We start from the raw sequence: 22330 nt of genomic DNA, 5'->3' as shown, positions 1-22330 counted from the left end.
GGAACAGAACCGGGACCGGGAACTGAACCGAGAGTGGGGAACAGAACCGGGAGCGGGAACAGAACCGGGAGCGGGGAACAGAACCGGGAGCGGGAACTGAACCGGGAGCGGGAACTGAACCGGGAGCGGGAACAGAACCGGGAGTGGGGAACAGAACCGGGACCGGGAACTGAACCGAGAGTGGGGAACAGAACCGGGAGCGGGAACAGAACCGGGAGCGGGGAACAGAACCGGGAGCGGGAACTGAACCGGGAGCGGGAACTGAACCGGGAGCGGGAACAGAACCGGGAGCGGGGAACAGAACTGGGAACGGGGAACAGAACCGGGAGCGGGGAACTGAACCGGGACCGGGAATAGAACCGGGAGCGGGAACAGAACCGAGACTGGGGAACAGAACTGGGACCGGGGCCGGTGAGCTCGGGACAGAACCAGCACTGGGGTTTGAGTGCTGGGACAGAAGCAGCACCGGGGCTGGTGAGCTCGGGACAGAACCAGCACCAGCACCGGGGTTGGTGAGCTCGGGACAGAACCAGCACCGGGGTTGGTGAGCTCGGGACAGAAGCAGGCCCAGCCCGGGGCCGTTCCCTCTGCTCCTGTCCCGTTCTTTGTGAGCAGAGCCCAGCTCCCAGCTGTCCCCTCCTGCCAGGAGCCGTGCAGACGGACAGAAGGACAGAAGGACAGAGGGACAATGTCTCCGTGCCCCTGTGGAAAGCAGCCCAGGAGCAGCAGCAGGAACCTGTGAGCACAGCACAGATGCTCGGTGTCCGTCCCCACCAGGAGCATTCCCAACAGCAGCAGCCACTCCTTGGACATTCCGCGTTTTATTGAGCTGGGACTCGGGGTGGGTGAGGTCCGTGAGTTCAATAAATACTGCAGAACTGCCTGAAGCCCCACGGAGTTCGAGCAGGGAGGGAGTGCAGGAGCAGTAAATTGGTAAGGGGTTTAAAAATTCTAACAACTACCTGAGGAATGGAGCTCCCTGAAAAGAGATGGCAGGTGACCTTCAGCAATGGCATGTGGCCCTCACAGAATGGCACCTGACCTGTGGCCAAGGACAGCACTGGCTCCCCTGCCGGGAAACTGCCAAGCAATTCCATCAAATTAGTGAATTTAATGCAGAATAAAATGCAGGGCAGCAGCTCTGCCTCTCCTGGCCCCACTGGAGGACACTCAGGCAGTGCCAGGCTGTCTGGCCAGGTGAGGGAGAAGAGCCCAGGAAGCAGCACCCCTTCCACCCCCCTGCTCCTTCCAAGGGCGCTCTGGAAAGGCAGAGGAGGGACAAGGAGAGGGAGCAGCAGTGGGACAGAGGCTCTGGCAGGGTGGGGACGCTGCAGGTGTGCCAGCAGCTATTCCTGTGCCCTGGCAGACACTGAACACACCCACCCTGGGGGCTCCCAGCCAAGGAAAAGGGACCAGCCAGGTGTGCTGCCCCTCTGGCACACCTGGAGCAGTCTTTGGTGACTGCAAGGCACAGTCTGGAGCGCCCAGGACAGACCTGTGAGTGGCACCAGCACCTCCCTGTCCCCAGTCCCACCTGCAGGGCTCCATGGAAGGCCACACAGAGCACTGAAATGGCTGGGAAGCCCAGCTACTAAAGCTATGCTAACCCCATCCCTGTGCGTGGGGAAGCCACACCACCCCTCCCAGCCCAGCCCAGCCCAGCCCAGCCCCAGCACCCTCACGTTCCTCCAGATGCTCCTGTCCCAGCAGCTCCAGCCAGGGGCAGGGGCTGTGCCGGATCCCCGCGTGGGCCCCTAGGAGCCACACATGAGGCACTCCTCCCTGTTCTCCAGGGAGCACACCATGGCTGCCTTGTTCCTCTCCTTCTCCTCCTCCTCCCTGGACGCCTTCTCCCGCTCGCGCAGCTTCTCCTTGTTCAGGGTGAACTGGATGGGGTTGGCAGCTGGCTTCGTCCTCAGGTAGTACATGCCAGTCTTGAGGCCCTGGGGACAGGGGAGCTCAGGGCTGGGGACAGGACAGGGACCCCCAGCCCTGGGGATGCTCCAGTGCAGGCACCCCCAGCTCTGGGGACACTCCAGTGCAGCACCCCCAGCTCTGGGGACACTCCAGAGAGGCAACCGCAGCTATGGGGACACTCCAGAGAGGGACCCCCAGCTCTGGGGACACTCCAGAGAGGCACCCCCAGCCCTGGGGACACTCCAGAGAGGCACCCCCAGCTATGGGGACACTCCAGAGAGGGACCCCCAGCTCTGGGGACACTCCAGAGCAGCACCCCCAGCTCTGGGGATGCTCCAGTGCAGCACCCCCAGCCCTGGGGACACTCCAGAGAGGGACCCTCAGCCCTGGGGACACTCCAGAGAGGCACCCCCAGCTCTGGGGACACTCCAGAGAGGGACCCTCAGCCCTGGGGACACTCCAGAGAGGCACCCCCAACTCTGGGGACACTCCAGAGAGGGACCCTCAGCCCTGGGGACACTCCAGAGAGGCACCCCCAGCCCTGGGGACACTCCAGAGAGGGACCCCCAGCCCTGGGGACACTCCAGTGCAGGCACCCCCAGCTCTGGGGACACTCCAGAGCAGCACCCCCAGCTCTGGGGACACTCCAGAGAGGGACCCTCAGCCCTGGGGACACTCCAGAGAGGCACCCCCAGCTATGGGGACACTCCAGGGCAAAAGAGGATTCTTGGAAGGAAACAGCCATTTGCCCTTCCCAAAAATCACTGAGACCAACTTGCTGTGCCAGAACTTACCAGTCCCTGTGTGCCAAACTCACCAGGCCCCATTTGTTGGGAACAACTTCCCCTAGTCCCAGGTACAGCTTTTGTTTTTTGGGAACAGGCCCTCCAATCCCAAACACTGCCCCTATTTGTTGGGAACAAGCCTTAATCCCAGGTAATGCCCCTGATTTTGGGAACAAGCCCCCAGCCCCAGCTGATGCCCCATTTTGGGGAATGAGCCCAAATAATCCCAGTTGATGCCCTGTTTATGGGCAAGGAGCCCCAGTAATCCCTGTTTATGGGGAGGAAGCCCCAAGAACCCCTGTTTTGGGCAAGGAGCCAGCTGTACCTGTTTCCAGCCATAGAAGTGCATGCTGGTGAGCTTGCCGTAGTTGGGCTCAGCAATGTGGATGTTCAGGGACTGGCTCTGGTCGATGAAGGCCCCTCTGTCTGCAGCCATCTTCAGGATGGTTTTTTGGGAAATCTCCCACACGGTCTTGTAGAGCTGCTTCAGGTCATCGGGGATCTCAGGGATGTTCTGGAAGAACAGGAGGAGTTTGGCAGGGTGGGAAGCACTGACTGCCCAGATATCCTCATTTATAACAGGGAATTCTTCAGTGACTGCTGGGCTCCAGCAATCCTGACTGGAACTGAGGCCTGTACAGCTGAGCTCTATCCCTGAGTCCAAACAAAGAATCCCAGACTGGTTTGGGTCTGGAGGGACCTTAAAGTTCACCTCATCCCACCCCTGCCATGGCAGGGACACCTCCCACTGTCCCCAGTGTCCAGCCTGGCCTTGGGCACTGCCAGGGATGCAGGGGCAGCCCCAGCTGCTCTGGGCACCCTGTGCCAGGGCCTGCCCACCCTGCCAGGGAACAATTCCTCATGGCCAAATTCCCAAAAAACACAGTCCCTCATCCTCTGGCACTGAGAGCCATTTCCTGTGTCCTGTCCCTCCATCCCTTGTAAACTGTCTCTCTCCATGTTTCCTGTTAGCTCCTTTAGGCCCTGCAAGGCCAGAATCAGATCACCCTGGAGCCTTCTCCAGCTGAACAATCCCAATTCCCTCAGCCCTTCCTTGCAGGAGAGGTGCTCCATCCCTCTGATAACTTGGTGGCCTCCTCTGGGCATCCTGGGTCTGTGAGCACCAAGCACACCTGCAAACCCCCTCAGCAGTTACACGTGGAGATCAGGAAAGGCTCTTGCCCAGAGGGTACTGGCACTGCCCAGGGAATGGGCACGGCCCCGAGGCTGCCACAGCTCCAGGAGCCTTTGGGATGCCCAGGCTGGGCTTGGTGGGCTCTGGGCTGGCACTGGGGGGTCCCTGGGGGTCCCTGCAGCTCAGGACATTCCATGATACTCCCTGCTATGGAACCAGCCCTTTGTCTCCTCCTGCTGAGTGGGAATGCAGAGGGAGCAGGAGGTGCCTGCAGCAACGCTGCCCCTGTACCTGGATGGAGCCGTTGTGGGCGATGATCTGGTTCTTCATCTCCTCGTTCCACAGGCCCCTCTCCGTGAGATCCTTCAGCAGGTGGGGATTCACAACCTGGCAGGGGCAGAGGCCAAAGGTTTTTAAATGGCTGAACAAGATCCTGCACATTCCTGACAGACCCTCACCCCTGGGAGCGTTCCAGGCCAGGCTGGCAGGCTGGGGGTACCCTGGGGTGGTGGAAGGTGTCTCTGCCATGGCAGGACTGGAGCTACATGATCTCTAAGGTCCCTCCAAACCATTCTGGGATTCTGCTGGACATGGCAAATGAGAAGGGGGCTGCACGGAACTGCCCTGCATGAGGAACTCCAAAAGATGGGAAAAGGGGAGATCTCACCCTCTCAGTTACAGAGGCACTGGCCACAACCTGAGCTCCTAAAGAAGAGTGTGAACATCCAGGACTGATGTCAGGAGGGGAGAGAACAGAACAGGGGCAGGCTGAGTACTGGGAAGAAAACACAGCCCCCTTTTCCTGCTGGGACTGGGGTCCCTGTCCCCCAGCCCCACAGGGAGGCAGGGCAATGATCCTCCTGTTCCACCTCCCACTCCTGTCAGGGGTGATCCTGCAGCCAGGAGGAATGGAGAGCACTGAGACACCCCAGAGGGGATGGACACACCTCCCAAACAGGGACAGCCTCCCTTGGTCTCCACAGGGGGCTTTGCTAACTCCAGCCTCCAGAACCCAACCTGTTTCACTCCCTTTCCTGCCCGACAGACCCCTCTGAGCCTGTGGAGTTCTTCCATGGCCCCTTCAGACCCTTGAGTGCTTCACAGCTCGTTCTCAGGACCATGGTCTCCGCTTCTCTTCCTATATCCCTCCCATGACATCCCCACCCCCTCAGCAGTTATTCCTGCAGCCCACCCTGAGGCCCCACAAAGGCTTTTCCCAGACAAAAGCAGCACTTGTTCATCATTTCTCCCATTCCCTGGTGACTGTGGGACACTCAGAGCTGGATGCTTCAGCACCCAGTGCTCCAGGTCCCCTTGGGCACAAACACCAGGCTGAACCGAGCCCCAGGTGTGAGGCTCCCCCTGCCTTCCCCAGCCATAGAACGCCGGGCAAGAGCAGAGCTGGGGCCCAGAGCTCACCTGGAACTCCCCCGAGAGCACCCTGCGTGTGTAGATGTTGCTGGTGTAGGGCTCGATGGACTCGTTGTTGCCCAGGATCTGGGCAGTGGAGGCCGTGGGCATGGGGGAAATGAGGAGGCTGTTCCTGACACCGTACCTGGGGACAACAGGACACGTCAGGGACCCGCAGCCAAGGGACAAGGGACAGGGAAGGGCCAGAACAGCAGGGAAATCAATCTGGGATAACCTGCCGAGCCTCACATCGCCCACAGGGAACAGGGAAGCACCGCTGAACTGGCACTGGGGGTCGAGTGCAAGTGGAATCGGGGGCTTTGCTGTTCTCATCCCTCACCAGAGGCTTCCCCAAATGATCCAGTCATGGGTGGGGTGCAGGGAACACAATCTGCCAGGCACTGCACCATCCCCAGCCCTGAGGCAGAGCTGAACCAGCAGCCCATGAAGAGGCTGAAACCTCTCCACACACAGGACAGGGGACAGATTTACCACGTTTAAAAATGAGAGCCAAACAGCCAGAATCAGTCCATGAGAGGCACTTCACATTTCAGGGATTCCTGTCCTCAGGATGTTCAAGGCTCAGCTTTTCCCTGGCAGCAGGGAAGAGCCCCAGGGCCAGCTCATGGCTCACTCCTCACTATGTTTGTTCAATGGGAACACAAATCCTCCTGCTGGATGCATCCAAAATGGAATTAGAGCTCAGCTAAAGCAGAGCAGTGAGGGTGGGCTCCTCGGTTTTGGAAAGACAAAAAGGAAAGAAAGCCACCCAAAAAACAGCTCAAAGGAAAGATCTGCTGGGTGGGGGGAACACATGGGGGCTGTTTGCACACTTAGGCCCTGCCTTCAGCTCTCAGTAGACAGAACACATCAAATCCATATCCAAAGCCAGGCTGGATGGGGCTGGGAGCAGCCTGGGACAGTGAAGGTGTCCGTGCCCACGGCAGGGGGTGGCACCGGATGGGCTTTGAGGTCCTTCCCACCCAACCCAGTCTGGGTTTTATCTGACATCTGCACAAACCGTGCAGGGTTACTCACTTGGCAATCTTCTCCTTCAGAGCCTTCCAGTCCCAGAGGTCAGAGGGGGTGACATTCCACATGTCATACTGAAGGATCTGAGAAACACAGTTTGGTCCAAGTTAGAGAGGGCACTCTTTTCTCCATGTTTCATAAAGCCCATTGGAAATGGACCTGTCATTCCTCTTGATTCTTCTCTCCCATTAGATCTCAGTGAAGCTCTGGTATGACCTAACAAACACTCCATCTTGTAACTGCTCCAGGGCACAGCCAGCACAGGCTGAGTCTGCTTGTCTTTTCAAATCACAGAATCCCAGAATATCCTGAGTGGAAAGGGACCCCCAGGGATCCCTCAGTGCCAGCCCAGAGCCCTCCAAGCCCAGCCTGGGCATCCCTGGCAGCGCCGGCCAAAGGCTCCTGGAGCTGTGGCAGCCTCGGGGCCGTGCCCATTCCCTGGGCAGCCTGGGCAGTGCCAGCACCCTCTGGGCAAGAGCCTTTCCCTGCTGTGCAGCCTGAGCTGGCCCGGCCCGGCCCCAGGCGCTCCCTGGCACTGTCCCTGTCCCAGAGCAGAGCTCGGAGCTGTCCCTGCGCTGCCCCTCGGGAGGAGCTGCAGCCCCGGGGAGCTCTGAGCTCAGGCTGCTCCAGCCTGGGCTGCCCAGGGCACCTCGGGGCCCTGCTGACCCTGCCCCAGCCCCGTGTCCCTGCTCTGGGCCCTTTCCAACAGCTCCTGGTCTCTCACTGACACACCCAGAGCTGCCCCAGCACTGGGGGTGAGGCTGCTCCAGCCCAGAGCAGAGTGGGACAATCCCTTCCCTCTGGGCAGTGATGGTGTCCCCAGGACAGGGATGTCCCTCCTGCTGACTCAGATCCTGCTGCCCATGGACCAGGTCCCTGCAGGTCTCTGCAGCAGCCCAGGCACAGGATCAGCTCCCAGCTCCCCATCCCTGGCACTCACCCCCTTGCTGACCGGCGAGCCCTGGTAGGTGTCGTAGGGGCCCTGCTCCCTGGCCAGCTCACAGCTGGCCTCCAGGGCCCCGTAGTAGATGGTCTCAAAGATGTGCTGGTTGAGGCGCTGAGCCTCGGCGCTCTCGAAGGGGAACCGCATCAGGATGAAGGCGTCAGCCAGGCCCTGCACGCCGATGCCAATGGGCCGGTGCCGCCGGTTGGAGCGCTCCGCCTGCGGGACAAACACGTGTCACCTCCAGCACAGGGCATGCCACCTCCGGCACAGTCACACCACCTCCAGCACAGGGCATGCCACCTCTGGCACTGTCACACCACCTCCAGCACAGGGCATGCCACCTCCGGCACGGTCACACCACCTCCAGGACAGGGCATGCCACCTCCAGCACGGTCACACCACCTCCAGCACAGGGCATGCCACCTCTGGCACTGTCACACCACCTCCAGCACAGGGCATGCCACCTCCAGCACAGACACATCACAGCACAGGGCACAGCGCCTCCAGCACTGGACATGTCACCTCCAGCATGGACACATCACAGCACACACATGTCACCTCCAGCATGGACACACCACCACCTCCAGCACAGGACATGTCAACTCCAGCACACACAATGTCACCTCCAGCACAGGACATGTCACAGCACAGACAGTCACCTCCAGCACACACACGTCACCACCTCCAGCAGAGCTGGGAAGGGCCCCAGGGAGCAAAGCCTCCTGCTGCAGCGTGCCATGAGCTCTGCATCAGCACTCCTTCCATCCTGCCACGGCTTGCTGAGCCCTGACTGAGTTTGTCACACCTTAGCACAGACTGGGATTGCTTAACCCAGGAAAGGGAGCCAGGTTTTCAAAGAGAACACTCAGCATTTTCTGATAAATGAAGACATTTAATAGGGCAGAATGACAGAATCACTGAGGTTGGAAAACCCCTTGGAGCCTACCAAGTCCAACTGTTCCCCAGCAGAGCCGAGGCCACCATTGACCATGGCCCCAACTGCCACATCCATGTGGATATTAAATCCCCTCCAGAGACGAGGACTTCACCACTGCCCTGGGCATTCCGTGCCAGGGCTGGACAGCCCTTCCCATTAAGAAATCTTTCCTAACTCCCCTGGCACAGGTCAAGGCCATTTCCTCATGTCCTTCTCCTCACTTTCTGTGGGCAGAGTCTCACCCCCACCTGGCTGCCCTCTCCTGTCAGGGAGCTCTAAAAACAGCCAAAATGAGGTATACTTTCTCAGGATCTTTCCAGGATCCTTCTCTCTGTTCTGCTTCCCTCTTTGTCCCTAGTGCTGGTCTGTGCCTCATGGAAATCCCCACACATGCAAAAATTCCAATGGCAGAAGCAGAGTGGGAAGCTCTCGTACAACTGCTCCACCACAGAGCTGCTCTGGGCTGAAGCTCAGGCAGGCACTGACAGGTCCCACCTGGGAACAGGCGGTTCACGGAGCTGCCAACAGGTCTATGGAGTTCCTCTGTGACTCCTGGTGTCCCAGACTGCTCTGGGATTGCCCTGGGCAGGATTCAGCCCTACTCACCTCTGGCACAGGGTAGTAGTTGATGTCAATGATTTTGTTGAGGTTTCTGACTATGACCTTGGTGACCTCAGCCAGCTTCTTGAAGTCGTAGGTGTGCTCAGGGGTCACGTACATGTTCAGGGCGATGGAGGCCAGGTTACACACGGCCACCTGTGGGCAGAGACAGGGGATCACTGGGAATGGGCCCAGAACACACAGCTCTGCCCCAAACCCATGGGAACAACCTGCCAGGGAACCTGCCAGGCTGGGAAAGTGCACCCCTCGGTCCTCTGGCACGTCAGAACTTGTGCAAAGGTAACCACAGTTCAGGAAGGCTCAGTGGAAATTGGTATGACCAAAAAAATCCTGCCCTGGTCAGTCCTACTGCCTGGAAACCATCTTTACACAGAATCCCAGAGGGACCTGGGTTGGAAGGAATTTTTAAGCCCGATTTGCTCCTTGTCACTTTCCCTTTGAAGGGTGTCTCGTGTCATCCCAAATCCTCCATGGGAGTGGGAAGGGAACCCACAGTCAGTGGAAGGGCTGTGAGTACTCATCAGGTCAGGAGTTTCTCAGCTGCCTGCTCCCTTCCTAAGCAACATCAGACATATCCCAGAGAGCTGTCACAGGAGCACTCCCAGGCAGAGCTGCCCCAGGAGCTCTCCCAGCCTGCCCAGCAGCCCGAGCTCCCGCTCCGCACCCACCTCGTCCTTGCTGGTGTACTCCACGATCTCGGTGCACAGGTTGCTGCACTTGATGGTGCCCAGGTTCTGCTGGTTGCTCTTCCTGTTGCAGGAGTCCTTGTAGAGCATGTAGGGGGTGCCAGTCTCGGTCTGGGACTCGATGATGGCGTACCAGAGCTGCTGGGCCTTCACCACCCTGCGCACGCGGCCCTGCCGCTCGTAGCTGCGGCACACGGGCAGGGAGCCCCGTCAGCCCCCAGCCCCAAACACCGGGGAGAGGCTCTGAGCTCCTCGGGACCTCCTCCCTGGGAGCCCTCCCAGCAGGGCAGCAGCACTGCCCTTGTTTATGGGAGCCAATCTTTCACCACAGCAGCCACACAAAGCCACGGAGTGCCCTGAGTGGGGATCGCTCCAGGATGTCCCTCTAACGGGGCACTGTCCTCCCAACAGGCTGAAATGGTCATTCACACACAGCTCCACCCTGACGGGTCACAGTGTGAAGGACACAGCCCCATCCTCACACTTTTATCCGTCTGACAGTGAGCCCAGTGGGCACCTCTGAGCCCTTGCCACAAACCTGTGCCACGGCCCCAGATCCCACAGGACACAGGCAGCTCTGGGAGAGGATGGCACCACTTACAGGTCTGCTCCCTCCTCTTACCTCTCATAGAGCTTCTCAAATTCCTCTCCCCAGACATCATCCAGGCCAGGACACTCATTTGGGCACATTAAGGACCAGTCCTGTACGGGGGAAAAATATTCAGAGGAAATCTTTAGGCACCCTGTTAATTAAAGCTGTGGCTACCCCACCCCTGGAAGTGTCCAAGGCCTGGCTGGATAGGGTTTGGAGCAATCTGGCACAGTGGAAGATATCCCTGCCCACAGCAGAGGGTGGCACTGGATGAGTTTTAAGGTCCCTCCCAAACCAAACCAGTCTGGGATTCTCTGAAATACAAGCAGGCATAAGAACAATTTACTGAGAAAATGCTGATGCCTCGAGGAAACCCCAGAGCCCAAAAATCCAAGAACAAGTCATGGGCTGTGAGATTAAGGCCTGAAGCAAAACATTGAGTTGCAGCTGCCCAGTTCCATTCTCCACCAGCACAGCCAAGTTCTCAAACAAGGTGCAGCAATTCCTCCAGGAAGGTCCTGGAAGGAACAAGGAGCAAAGCAGCTCTGCAGCCCTTGCTGAGCTCCTTCAGGGCTGCTCACCTGCTCCTCCACTACCAGACCTTTTCTGTGCCAGCCAAGTTCTCACCTGGTTGGTTTCCACTCGCTTCATGAAGAGATCAGGGATCCAGAGAGCAAAGAACAGGTCCCTGGCTCGCTGCTCTTCTTTCCCTGTGTTCTTCTTCAAGTCCAGGAACTCAAAGATGTCCAAGTGCCACGGCTCCAGGTAGATGGCAAAAGCCCCAGGTCTCTGGAACACAATCTGGGTCAGAACAAACTGCCCTTGGAAAGAAACCTCCTGCCCTGCTCCTGAGTGCCCACAACACCCCAAACCAGCTGGGAACTGGGGGGCAGCCCCAGACACCAACACAAGGGGAAGAACACCCTGTTATGATTTATAGAACACATTTATGATGTGTCACCCACAGCCACCCCATCAGCTCCCCGATGGTCATGGGACAGCCCCTGCAGTGTGGAAGCTCTCCCATTACCCCAGGCTCCCTGCTGGGCCCCATTTAAGGTACCTTGTTTCCACCTTGATCCACGTAGCGGGCGGTGTTGTTGTACACCCTCAGCATGGGAACGAGCCCGTTGGAATTCCCGTTTGTCTGCAGAGGCACAGGAAAACCATCAGCCAAACTCCCTGCAGGGGCTGCCCTGCACCTCCTCTGGGTCCTTCCTCAGGCTGCAGAGCTCTTACACTGAGCACCACCAATTATTTCTAGTCCCTTCCCCACACGTTTTGTAACAAATATGTATATATCAGCCACGTGCCCCAGAGTTAATAAAATGTCCCTACATTATGTCACCTAAAGGCTTGCAGGGTTTACACACACTGTGACAAGAAACCCCAAACGTCTGGGGCAGTCAGAGACACAGAAGAGCAAAGGGCTGGTGCACAAGTGTCTGGGCATATTCCTAGGCTGCTAACAGACAAACATGGAATTGTCTGACCAAACACTGGAATAAGATCCTCTTTCTGGAAAGGTTTCTATGAGGAAGCCAAAACACCAGGGAAAACCAACCTTCCTGCCTTAGGCCAAGGGACAACTGAGGGAGGCTCAGTGAAGTAAGAGAGAGGCAGCAGTGGTTTGGCATCTCCTGGGAGCAGCAGCAGTGTCCCTGTGCTGTCCCTGTCCCTGGGGTGACTCAGAGAGGGCCAGGCACTCACCCCAGCAATGTAGCTGCCTGTAGCACGGATGCAGCTCACGGCAAGGCCAATGCCCCCAGCAGACTTGGAGATGAGGGCACACTGCTTCAGGGTGTCGTAGATGCCTTCGATGCTGTCGTCCTTCATGCACAGCAGGAAGCAGCTGAAGGACACAAATGGTTTCAGCACACAGAGGTGGGAGGGAAAAGTCAGAAGTGTTTCAATGGGCTGCAAAAACCAGGGCAAACACAGGGCCTTTAGCACGCTCCACAAAGCAATCCCACAAGCGTGGAATAAAGGACAAAACAAAAAACACCATGAGCAGTACTTGTACTGCTGATACCTCTGCTACCAAACATCTTTGATCAAGGAATCGTGGAATAGCCTGAGCTGGAAGGGACCCACAAGGATCAGAGTCCAATTTATGGTCCTGCACAATCCCACCCTGGGCACCCCTGGCAGCCTTGGGGCCATGCCCATTGCCTGGGGAGCCTGGGCAGTGCCCAGCACCCTCTGGGGAAGAACCTTTTCCCAATACATTGACACAAACCTTTATAAAAATAGAATCATTTTCCTGATATATATGATATCAAAAGCCTATCAGTTATGCTTACTGCTTTTAGGAAACTAAATTTTTAGAAACTAATTTTTAGAAAATTACCAGGATTCATTTGGTAACCCACAGCAGACTGTGCGCATCAGGAACTTTCTAATATAATACAGTCATGCAAAGGTTTCCAGTTTCTCTGGAGTTGACAGAAACCTGGGTATTTTTCCCCAAAGACAGTTAAAACTCGACAGCAGCTCCTCAAAACATCACAAAACACACGCAGGAACTCAGCTGCTCATTTCAGAGGCTGTGCTAGCATCTCTCTTGAGCAGATGTGAGCCCCAGGGGCTCCCTGTGGCCGGGGGGCAGGCAGAGCAGAGCACAAAACATCACAAAACACACGCAGGAACTCAGCTGCTCATTTCAGAGGCTGTGCTAGCATCTCTCTTGAGCAGATGTGAGCCCCAGGGGCTCCCTGTGGCCGGGGGGCAGGCAGAGCAGAGCAGAGCAGAGCACCTGGACAGCTGGGGGCGGTTGGTGCCCGCGTTGAAGAGCGTGGGCGAGGCGTGGGTGAACCAGCGCTCCGACAGCAGGTTGTAGGTCTCGATGGCCGCCTCGATGTCGCCCTTGTGGATGCCCACGGCCACCCTCATCAGCATGTGCTGGGGACGCTCAGCAACTGCAGGGACAGAGCCAGGAATGCCAGGGCTGCCTTGGGAGAGACCTCACACCCACCCAGAGCCACCCCTGCCATGGCAGGGACACCTCCCACTGTCCCCAGTGCCCAGCCTGGCCTTGGGCACTGCCATGGATGCAGGGGCAGCCCCAGCTGCTCTGGGCACCCTGTGCCAGGGCCTGCCCACCCTGCCAGGGAACAATTCCTCATTGCCAAGATCCCATTTAACCCTGCCTTCCTTCAGCTTAAAGCCATTCCCTGTGTGCTGTCCCTGCATCCCCTGGCAATTGTCTCTCTCCAGCTTTCCTGGGGCTCCTCCAGGCCCTGCAAGGCCACCCTGAGCTCAGCCCAAAGCTTCTCCTGTGCAGGTGAACAATGCCAGCTGTGCCAGCCTTTCCTGCCAGCAGAGCTGCTCCATCCCTCTGCCCATCCTGGAGCCTCCTCTGGGCTCTCTGCAGCAGCTCCAGCTCCTCCCTGGGCTGGGGCAGCTCTGCAGCTGGGAAATCACCTGTGAGGGCTCAGGGACACAATCCCAATCCCTTTCCTGCTGCCCACACTGGAGTGTGCCCAGGGCACAGGGATTTTGGGATGCCAAGGCAGGTGGCTGGGGCATGCCCAGCCCCTCAGCCACCAAGCAAACCAGAAGGCGAGGGAGGAACAAGACTCCATGTGACAGTCACAGGGTCACAGCAGCAAGCTCCAAACGCTGCAGTGGGACACCTGAGCCAGAGTTTTCATGGAATCACAGAGCCATTGACCTCGGAAGGAACTTGAGTTCTCCAGCCCAACTCCTGCTCAGACAGCACCAGATCTGTTTATTCAGGACTGCATCCCATCAGGCTTTGGAAAACTCAAGGAACAATCTGCTCCAATGCTCAGCTGCTCTCATGGAGGAGGGAAAACCCCCCACCTGTACTGACAGTTAAATTCAATCAAATATGCACTCCAGAATCCAATTATGTTTCAGCTTTATGATATTATAATTAATCTCTGGCCCATCTGGTGTCCCAAGATATCCAAGACAAGGGCCTGCATCACTGGCAGCACAGTACCTAAACTTAGCTTTAATTTAATTTAAATTAACTCAAATTTTTAAGAAGTGCTCAGCACTAGGAAGAGCCCTTACCTTTGGAGTTGATTTTCAGCAAGTAGGAGCGTTCCAGAGTCTTTAAAAGAGAGGATGGATTTTAGCAAACAGGCAGATTTGAAATTTTTTAAAAACCCTGTCAACTCCAAACTCAACCATCTCCACACCCCTCATCCCACGCTTCACCAGCCCTGCACTCTGCTGCTCCTCTCTTTATTCAGCTTAATGAGGTGATTAATGACTGAAAAGGCACAATTCCATGGGAAGATTCCAACACTGCTTTGGATTACAGAGTGTGGAGCACAGCAGGAGCTCCCTGCTCAGAACCCCAAACCTGAGGCAGAGCCAAAGCACAGCAGCACAGCTGAGCTGGGTGTGGGGCAGCAGAGCAGCCCCTGGGGTGCTGTGGGGAGATGTTCCAGCAGCACAGGGAGGACAAATGTGTGGGATGACACCCTGAGAGAACTGCTCCACTGAACAATGGGAACAGCAAAAATCCCTTCTCTGGCTAATTGAGGATTAGAGTATTTCCTTTAGGAATGGCATCCAACAACACTGACCGGGATCTGCTGTGAGAGCCAGCCCAACAGTTAAAATATTCCAGCAGCAAGGAAACTCCATGACTCATCCCACTGGACATCTTCACAGCCCCACTGGTGTGCCACCCCCTCCTGTGCCCCCCTTTGCCCAGTCCAGATGATTCCACAATGATCCCACCCTTCCCAGCAGGGCCAGGAGCAACGTGCTCTTTACCTTAAAGCCAAAGTAGTTGTAGGAGAAGTCTCTGTCGTAGATGATGGCGGAGTTCAGGCGCTGGCAGGAAATAACAAAATTGATTTTTACGAGGTGTAACAATGTTATTTGTGCCTGTTGGCATTCCTGGACCCAAAGCTCTGCTGTGTGAGGGGCACCAGAGCACAGGAATGAAGCAGGAACAGCACTTCCCCCAAAACAACAAAAGCACAGCTTCAACAACTTTTCTCACTCAGGTTTTGGCCGAATTTACTGAAATCTAATTGGACAACAAGAAACAAAACACAGAACCAAAGGACAAAAGGAACTTCCCAGTCAGAACACAGACCTGGAATGACCTGGAAACTGAACCCAAATCTTTTCTCTCCCTCCTGTGCTGCCTCACTTTGCTGCAGCGCAAGGTACTTCTGCTCAAATTAATTACTTGTGCTGATCATGGCAGTGGGAACATCCAAGAAAACAAATTTTACTATAAAAACATCCACAGAGGAAGAAAACTCCTATATCCCCTCTTACACTCTCCACTCATGCCCTGCACCGGTTTCTGTGTTGGCTTCTTACCCTAAAACAAACATGGCTTGCTTAAAAAATAAGAAAAGCAAGTGATTTAAGTTTTCAAAATTCAGTGCAGTGGTTCAGAAGTGAAAAGAACCCCAGTACTTACATCTTTGTTGGCCAGAACTATGTCCAGAGTCTCTTTGGAGATCATAGGGGAGTGCTTCCCATTGTGGGGGTTGATGTAGGTGTAGAGATCCTCCATCACATCTGCAGGGAAAGGGATGTGAGCAGGGCATGTCCAGGCCTGTCCCTGCAGTACCTGGCACTGGGATTCAGGGGCAGGCAAGGCAGGAAAGCCCTTGGGAATAACCCCTCCAGCCCTTCAAACACACAGCTGCTCTTCTGCTGCTCAGCAATGCCAACCTGAACAATCCCCTTCTTCTACTACGTATTCTGTCAAAACCCCACTGTGAAAAGTAACAAATAGGGAGGAAGGTGGCTAGAACCTGACCTCAATCCATCACATTTTTCACCATGCCATTTCTACAACTGCTTTTCACAAACCAGGCAATTCTGTTTGCCTTGGGAAACTCGTGGGTTTCATCCCCACGGCATTTTCAGCCAGCCTGGGTGCTCAGGAGCTCCCACTGGAGAGATTTCCCGATTTCTGTGCCCCAAACCCGCCTCTCTGTGTCCCCCCCCAGCAGCTGGAGGCATTCACCCACCACTGAAGACTTTCTTGGTCTCCTTGTGCAGGTTGGAGACGGCGATGCGGGCGGCCAGGATGGCGTAGTCGGGGTGCTTGGTGGTCAGCGTGGCCGCGGTCTCTGCGGCCAGAGTGTCCAGCTCCACCGTGGTGACCCCGCTGTAGAGCCCCTGGATCACCTTCATGGTGATCTGAGCCTGCAGGAGGGACAGCCGAGCTCAGGGAGCAAACTGGGACAGAGGGACCGGCACCGTGAGCTGGGCAGGAGAGCAAACTGGGACAGACTGGGAACGGAGCAACCTGGGACAGACTGGGAATGGAGCAAACTGGGACAGGGACTGGGAATGGAGCAAACTGGGACAGACTGGGAACGGAGCAACCTGGGACAGAGACTGGGAATGGAGCAAACTGGGACAGACTGGGAACGGAGCAACCTGGGACAGACTGGGAACGGAGCAACCTGGGACAGAGACTGGGAATGGAGCAAACTGGGACAGAGACTGGGAATGGAGCAAACTGGGAACGGAGCAAACTGGGACAGACTGGGAACGGAGCAACCTGGGACAGAGACTGGGAATGGAGCAAACTGGGACAGAGACTGGGAATGGAGCAAACTGGGACAGACTGGGAATGGAGCAAACTGGGACAGACTGGGAATGGAGCAACCTGGGACAGAGACTGGGAATGGAGCAAACTGGGACAGAGACTGGGAATGGAGCAAACTGGGAATGGAGCAAACTGGGACAGACTGGGAATGGAGCAAACTGGGATAGAGACTGGGAATGGAGCAAACTGGGACAGAGACTGGGAATGGAGCAACCTGGGACAAACTGGGAACGGAGAAAACTGGGACAGACTGGGAATGGAGCAAACTGGGAATGGAGCAAACTGGGACAGACTGGGAACGGAGCAACCTGGGACAGAGACTGGGAATGGAGCAAACTGGGACAGAGACTGGGAATGGAGCAAACTGGGAATGGAGCAAACTGGGACAGACTGGGAATGGAGCAAACTGGGATAGAGACTGGGAATGGAGCAAACTGGGACAGAGACTGGGAATGGAGCAACCTGGGACAGACTGGGAACGGAGAAAACTGGGACAGACTGGGAATGGAGCAAACTGGGAATGGAGCAAACTGGGACAGACTGGGAACGGAGCAACCTGGGACAGAGACTGGGAATGGAGCAAACTGGGACAGAGACTGGGAATGGAGCAAACTGGGAATGGAGCAAACTGGGACAGACTGGGAATGGAGCAAACTGGGACAGACTGGGAATGGAGCAAACTGGGACAGACTGGGAATGGAGCAACCTGGGACAGAGACTGGGAATGGAGCAAACTGGGAATGGAGCAAACTGGGACAGACTGGGAATGGAGCAAACTGGGATAGAGACTGGGAATGGAGCAAACTGGGACAGAGACTGGGAATGGAGCAAACTGGGATAGAGACTGGGAACGGAGAAAACTGGGATAGAGACTGGGAATGGAGCAAACTGGGACAGACTGGGAACGGAGCAAACTGGGACAGACTGGGAACGGAGCAAACTGGGACAGACTGGGAACGGAGCAAACTGGGACAGACTGGGAATGGAGCAAACTGGGACAGACTGGGAACGGAGCAACCTGGGACAGAGACTGGGAATGGAGCAAACTGGGATAGAGACTGGGAATGGAGCAAACTGGGACAGAGACTGGGAATGGAGCAAACTGGGATAGAGACTGGGAACGGAGCAACCTGGGACAGAGACTGGGAATGGAGCAAACTGGGACAGACTGGGAATGGAGAAAACTGGGACAGACTGGGAATGGAGCAAACTGGGACAGAGACTGGGAATGGAGCAAACTGGGACAGACTGGGAATGGAGCAAACTGGGACTGGAGCAAACTGGGACAGACTGGGAATGGAGCAAACTGGGACAGACTGGGAATGGAGCAAACTGGGACAGAGACTGGGAATGGAGCAAACTGGGACAGACTGGGAATGGAGCAAACTGGGACAGAGACTGGGAATGGAGCAAACTGGGACAGAGACTGGGAATGGAGCAAACTGGGACAGAGACTGGGAATGGAGCAAACTGGGACAGACTGGGAATGGAGCAAACTGGGACTGGAGCAAACTGGGACAGACTGGGAATGGAGCAAACTGGGACAGACTGGGAATGGAGCAAACTGGGACAGAGACTGGGAATGGAGCAAACTGGGACAGACTGGGAATGGAGCAAACTGGGACAGAGACTGGGAATGGAGCAAACTGGGACAGAGACTGGGAATGGAGCAAACTGGGACAGAGACTGGGAATGGAGCAAACTGGGATAGAGACTGGGAATGGAGCAAACTGGGACAGGGACTGGGAACGGAGCAAACTGGGATAGAGACTGGGAATGGAGCAAACTGGGACAGACTGGGAATGGAGCAAACTGGGACAGACTGGGAACGGAGCAAACTGGGACAGGGACTGGGAACGGAGCAAACTGGGACAGGGACTGGGAATGGAGCAAACTGGGACAGGGACTGGGAATGGAGCAAACTGGGACAGACTGGGAATGGAGCAAACTGGGACAGACTGGGAATGGAGCAAACTGGGACAGGGACTGGGAATGCTGGGCAGGGGGACAGCAAACTGGGACAGGGACTGGGAATGCTCCTAGACAAGGACTGGGGACAAGGCCTGCAGGGACAGCACCCAGGGAATGGCTGCCAGTGCCAGAGGGCAGGGCTGGGTGGGATCTTGGCCATGAGGAATTGTTCCCTGGCAGGGTGGGCAGGCCCTGGCACAGGGTGCCCAGAGCAGCTGGGGCTGCCCCTGCATCCCTGGCAGTGCCCAAGGCCAGGCTGGACACTGGGGACAGTGGGAGCTGTCCCTGCCATGGCAGGGGTGGCACTGGGTGGCTTTAAAACTTCATTCCATCCCAAACCCTGCTGGGACTCTGTAAGGATGGTTTCCTGGCAATAGGATTGACCAGTCTCTACTGAACTGCTGCTACTTTTGCACAACTCATGGGATTTACAGCCTCACAGGGAGCATTAGCACTGGGTTTGGGAGGGGCACTGCTGGCCTGGGAAGCTTCTGGCACAAGCAGGTCCAAGTGCCAAAGGAGAAACTGAGCTCCAGGGAAACAGGTCACACACGACTGCAGAATAAATAAGAATTCAGGGGCACAAGGAGGCAGGAGGACTTGGAATTTCACTTCTGTCCTCAGCATCAACTCCCAGTCACTGGGGGCAATTCAGGGCATTTCATGCTGTGGTCACCAAGTCACCAGTGTCCTCCTCTGCCATCCATCCCAAAGAGTTTTGGGTACAGGACCAATGGCAACTGGAATTTCAGACAGGAGAATGGCTCATGAGAAGCTGGGAGATGGGAAGAGCCTTAACTGGTGACTCCAAATGGCCAGACTGGGTCTGGAACCTCATAAAAATCTCAAAGACACCAGTGGATCCAATGGGGAGTTATCCTGGGCACAGGCTTTGGAAGGAGAAGCCTCCATGAGTGGGATCAATGCCCACCCCAAATCAGCTCAGAAAACCAAGCAGGGATGTGGCAATGGCAGGGAATTCTGTCCTGCTGCTTGACCAGGAGGGGATCCAGAGCTATTTCCATGTGGCATTGCTCCAGCTTTGCAGGCTGACCCTGGCAGCAACTTACCAAATCCAAATTTTGGGAACTGGAACAAAACAACTCGTTTTTTTAACTACCGGGGGCTCGATGGCTTCTCCAAGGTGGGAAAGGGATCTATGGCAGGGAAAGGGGATTTTCCCCTCCACAGTCTCTGCAGCTGGGAAGCAAAACACCTCAGAGCACAAAAACTCCGACAAACCCATTCTGGATGCCTCTGCCAAGAGTTCAGGGAATCACAGAACGTCCTGAGCGGGAGAGAACCCCCAGGAATCCCAAACCCAACCTGGGACACCTCAGGAATTCCTGCCCAAGAGAGGAGGGGTCAGGCAGGGGATGGCACTCACGGGATCCACAAAGTCGGCGTTGAGGCCGTAGCAGAGCTTCTGGATGCGCGAGGTGATCTTGTCAAACATGACCCGCTCCTGGCGCCCGTCTGCGACACACACACACGGGGCAGCCCAGTGAGAGCCAGTTCAGAACAGAGCAGCCCCAGTGCAGCCCCAGTAAGAACCAGCCAGCACAGAGCACCCCAGGGCTTCCCCTCCAGTCCAGTCCAGAACGCCCCTGCCCAGCCCCTCCCGTGGGGGAATTGGGTGTGGGAATCACCAGGGAGTAGGGTGGGGTGCTTGGGTGGGTACAATGAAAGGGAGGGCTCCCCCTCCACCCCAAGAATCCCCACCGAAAACTGCACCAACCCAATTCCCAGGGCGGGGACCCAGCTGAGGGTCACCCCCCAGCTCAGCCTGGGGACCCCTGGGACCAAAAGATGGGGAGACCAACCCAAAGCTCCTGCCATTGCACCCAAACCAAAGGAGAGGTCTCACCCCTCACTCTGGGTGTCAGGGGGGAGCTCCCTCACTCTGGGCCGAGGGGAGCCCATCTCCTCCCAGCGGGGGCCATCAGAGCTGAGGGGATCCATCCTCCCATGGAGGACAGGGGGGGCACCCTCTCTGCTCTCTGTGGTGCCATGAGGGGGACCCACAAAGCCAAAGGGGTCCCACCATGTGCCATCCCCCCAAAGCTGAGGGGGACCCATCCCTCACATGCCATGAGGGACCATTCCAAAATGGGGGATCCCCATCTGCTTATCTTGGGTGCCACGCAAGGGACCCCAAAGCAGAGGGAATCCCAGAATGGGGCAGGAATTCCCCTTCAGGTGCTCCGAGGGACCTCTAAAACCGAGGGGTCCTGTGCCCATACCCTGGGTGCCCTGGGCAGGACAGAGCCCCCCGTCCCCGACACTCGATACCCCCAGGGCAGCGGGGCTCCCCCTCATGGGCCCCCCGGCACCCCCGGGGCGGGGCAGGCGCTCACCCCGCTTCACGACGTGCATGGTGGCGGCGGGTTCCCCTCAGTCCCTCTCGATGTCCCCCTCAGCCCCTCTCGGTGCCTCCGCGCCCGCCGCTTCCCGCGCCCGCCGCGCGCGCCCCGCCCCGCTGAGGCGGCCGCCGCCATCTTGCCTGCGGGCGCGGTTCCCTGCCTGGCCCCTTCTCGCACCGCCCGGCTCTCGGCGCTGCCCGTGGCCGCGGGCAGACACCGATCCCGGCCCTCATCCCGACAGTGTCCCCACTTTCCCCCCGGGAATCGCCGCTGCGTCGGGGAACAACGCGCATCCTGCCCGCTTCAAAGATGGCGGCCCCAGCGCTCCCCCCCTTCGCCGGGGAGGAGCCGGAGGGACAGCACGGGACTGAGGGCGCCAAAGACAGAGCCCGCCGAGGGACAAAAACCTCGAACCGAAACGCCAACACAGTAATTATGTTAAATTTAATTATCCTGAATCAAGGCCCAGGCGTGAAATGTGTGAATAAACTTTGAGTCCCACTGCCCAGGGAGCTAGTGGGGTCCCTGCCCCTGGGGGTGTCCAAGGAACAACTGCACAGGAGCAATCTGAGGCTCTGCTGTGGAACGGGCCCAGGGCACAGGAGATGCAGGGAAAGAGATTAAATTACAGAACGTTCTGTCCCAAAAGCTGCAAAGCTGCACCTGCAGAGCCTCCAGCCCTGGGACACCAGCAGCAGGAGCAGCTGGAATTGCTGGAGAGAGCCCAGAGGGGCTGGAGCCAGGCTGGGAGAGCTGGAGGGGCTCACCTGGGGAGGAGAAGCTGCAGGGAGAGCTCAGAGCCCCTGGCAGGGCCTGCAGGGCTCCAGCAGAGCTGCAGAGGGACTGGGGACAAGGCCTGCAGGGACAGCACCCAGGGAATGGCTGCCAGTGCCAGAGGGCAGGGCTGGGTGGGACATTGGCAATGAGGAATTGTTCCCTGGCAGGGTGGGCAGGCCCTGGCACAGGTGCCCAGAGCAGCTGGGGCTGCTCCTGCATCCCTGGCAGTGCCCAAGGCCAGGCTGGACACTGGGGACAGTGGGAGGTGTCCCTGCCATGGCAGGGGTGGCACTGGGTGGGATTTGGGGTCCCTCCCAACGCAAACCATTCCATGGATCTGCAGGTCCCGTGAGGGCTCAGGGCAGCAGTACCGAAGCCCTGCTGAGGTGCCTGTGCAGAACCCAAATCCAAACAGCACCAGTTCCCCCCCAGTCCCACTCTGAGTGTCCCTGTGGCACTGGGACAGGGAACAGGCTGGCAGGGAACACCTCCTGGCTGTGGCTGCAGCCTGTGGGGTGACCCTTCCCCACGCTGGGAGGAACAGGAGCCACAGCCAAATGTGGCAGCACGCCAGAAATGCTGGGGTTTGCTCC

The 22330-nt window shown here is 57.3% G+C and overlaps 1 protein-coding gene across 1 annotated transcript; it reads right to left on the bottom strand.

Annotated features, from left to right (window-relative positions):
* Positions 1 to 805: 805 nt before the first annotated feature.
* Positions 806 to 21042, bottom strand: RRM1 (ribonucleotide reductase catalytic subunit M1). The gene is made up of 19 exons (XM_063180124.1): positions 20955 to 21042; positions 19985 to 20073; positions 16040 to 16217; positions 15481 to 15581; positions 14817 to 14876; positions 14103 to 14142; positions 12817 to 12979; positions 11772 to 11913; positions 11125 to 11208; positions 10689 to 10850; positions 10092 to 10171; positions 9452 to 9653; positions 8769 to 8918; positions 7220 to 7441; positions 6286 to 6362; positions 5257 to 5392; positions 4129 to 4224; positions 3028 to 3216; positions 806 to 1943 (listed from the first exon to the last, which is right to left on the bottom strand). Exons 1-19 carry the CDS (start codon positions 20971 to 20973, stop codon positions 1755 to 1757), a joined length of 2379 nt encoding a protein of 792 aa, XP_063036194.1. The 5' UTR covers positions 20974 to 21042; the 3' UTR covers positions 806 to 1754.
* Positions 21043 to 22330: the final 1288 nt, after the last annotated feature.

This window comes from Melospiza melodia, chromosome 2 (assembly GCF_035770615.1).
Source record: "Melospiza melodia melodia isolate bMelMel2 chromosome 2, bMelMel2.pri, whole genome shotgun sequence".
Classification (NCBI taxonomy): domain Eukaryota; kingdom Metazoa; phylum Chordata; class Aves; order Passeriformes; family Passerellidae; genus Melospiza; species Melospiza melodia.
Note: the sequence above shows the minus strand (reverse complement) of the source record. Positions and strands in the feature narration are given on the sequence as shown.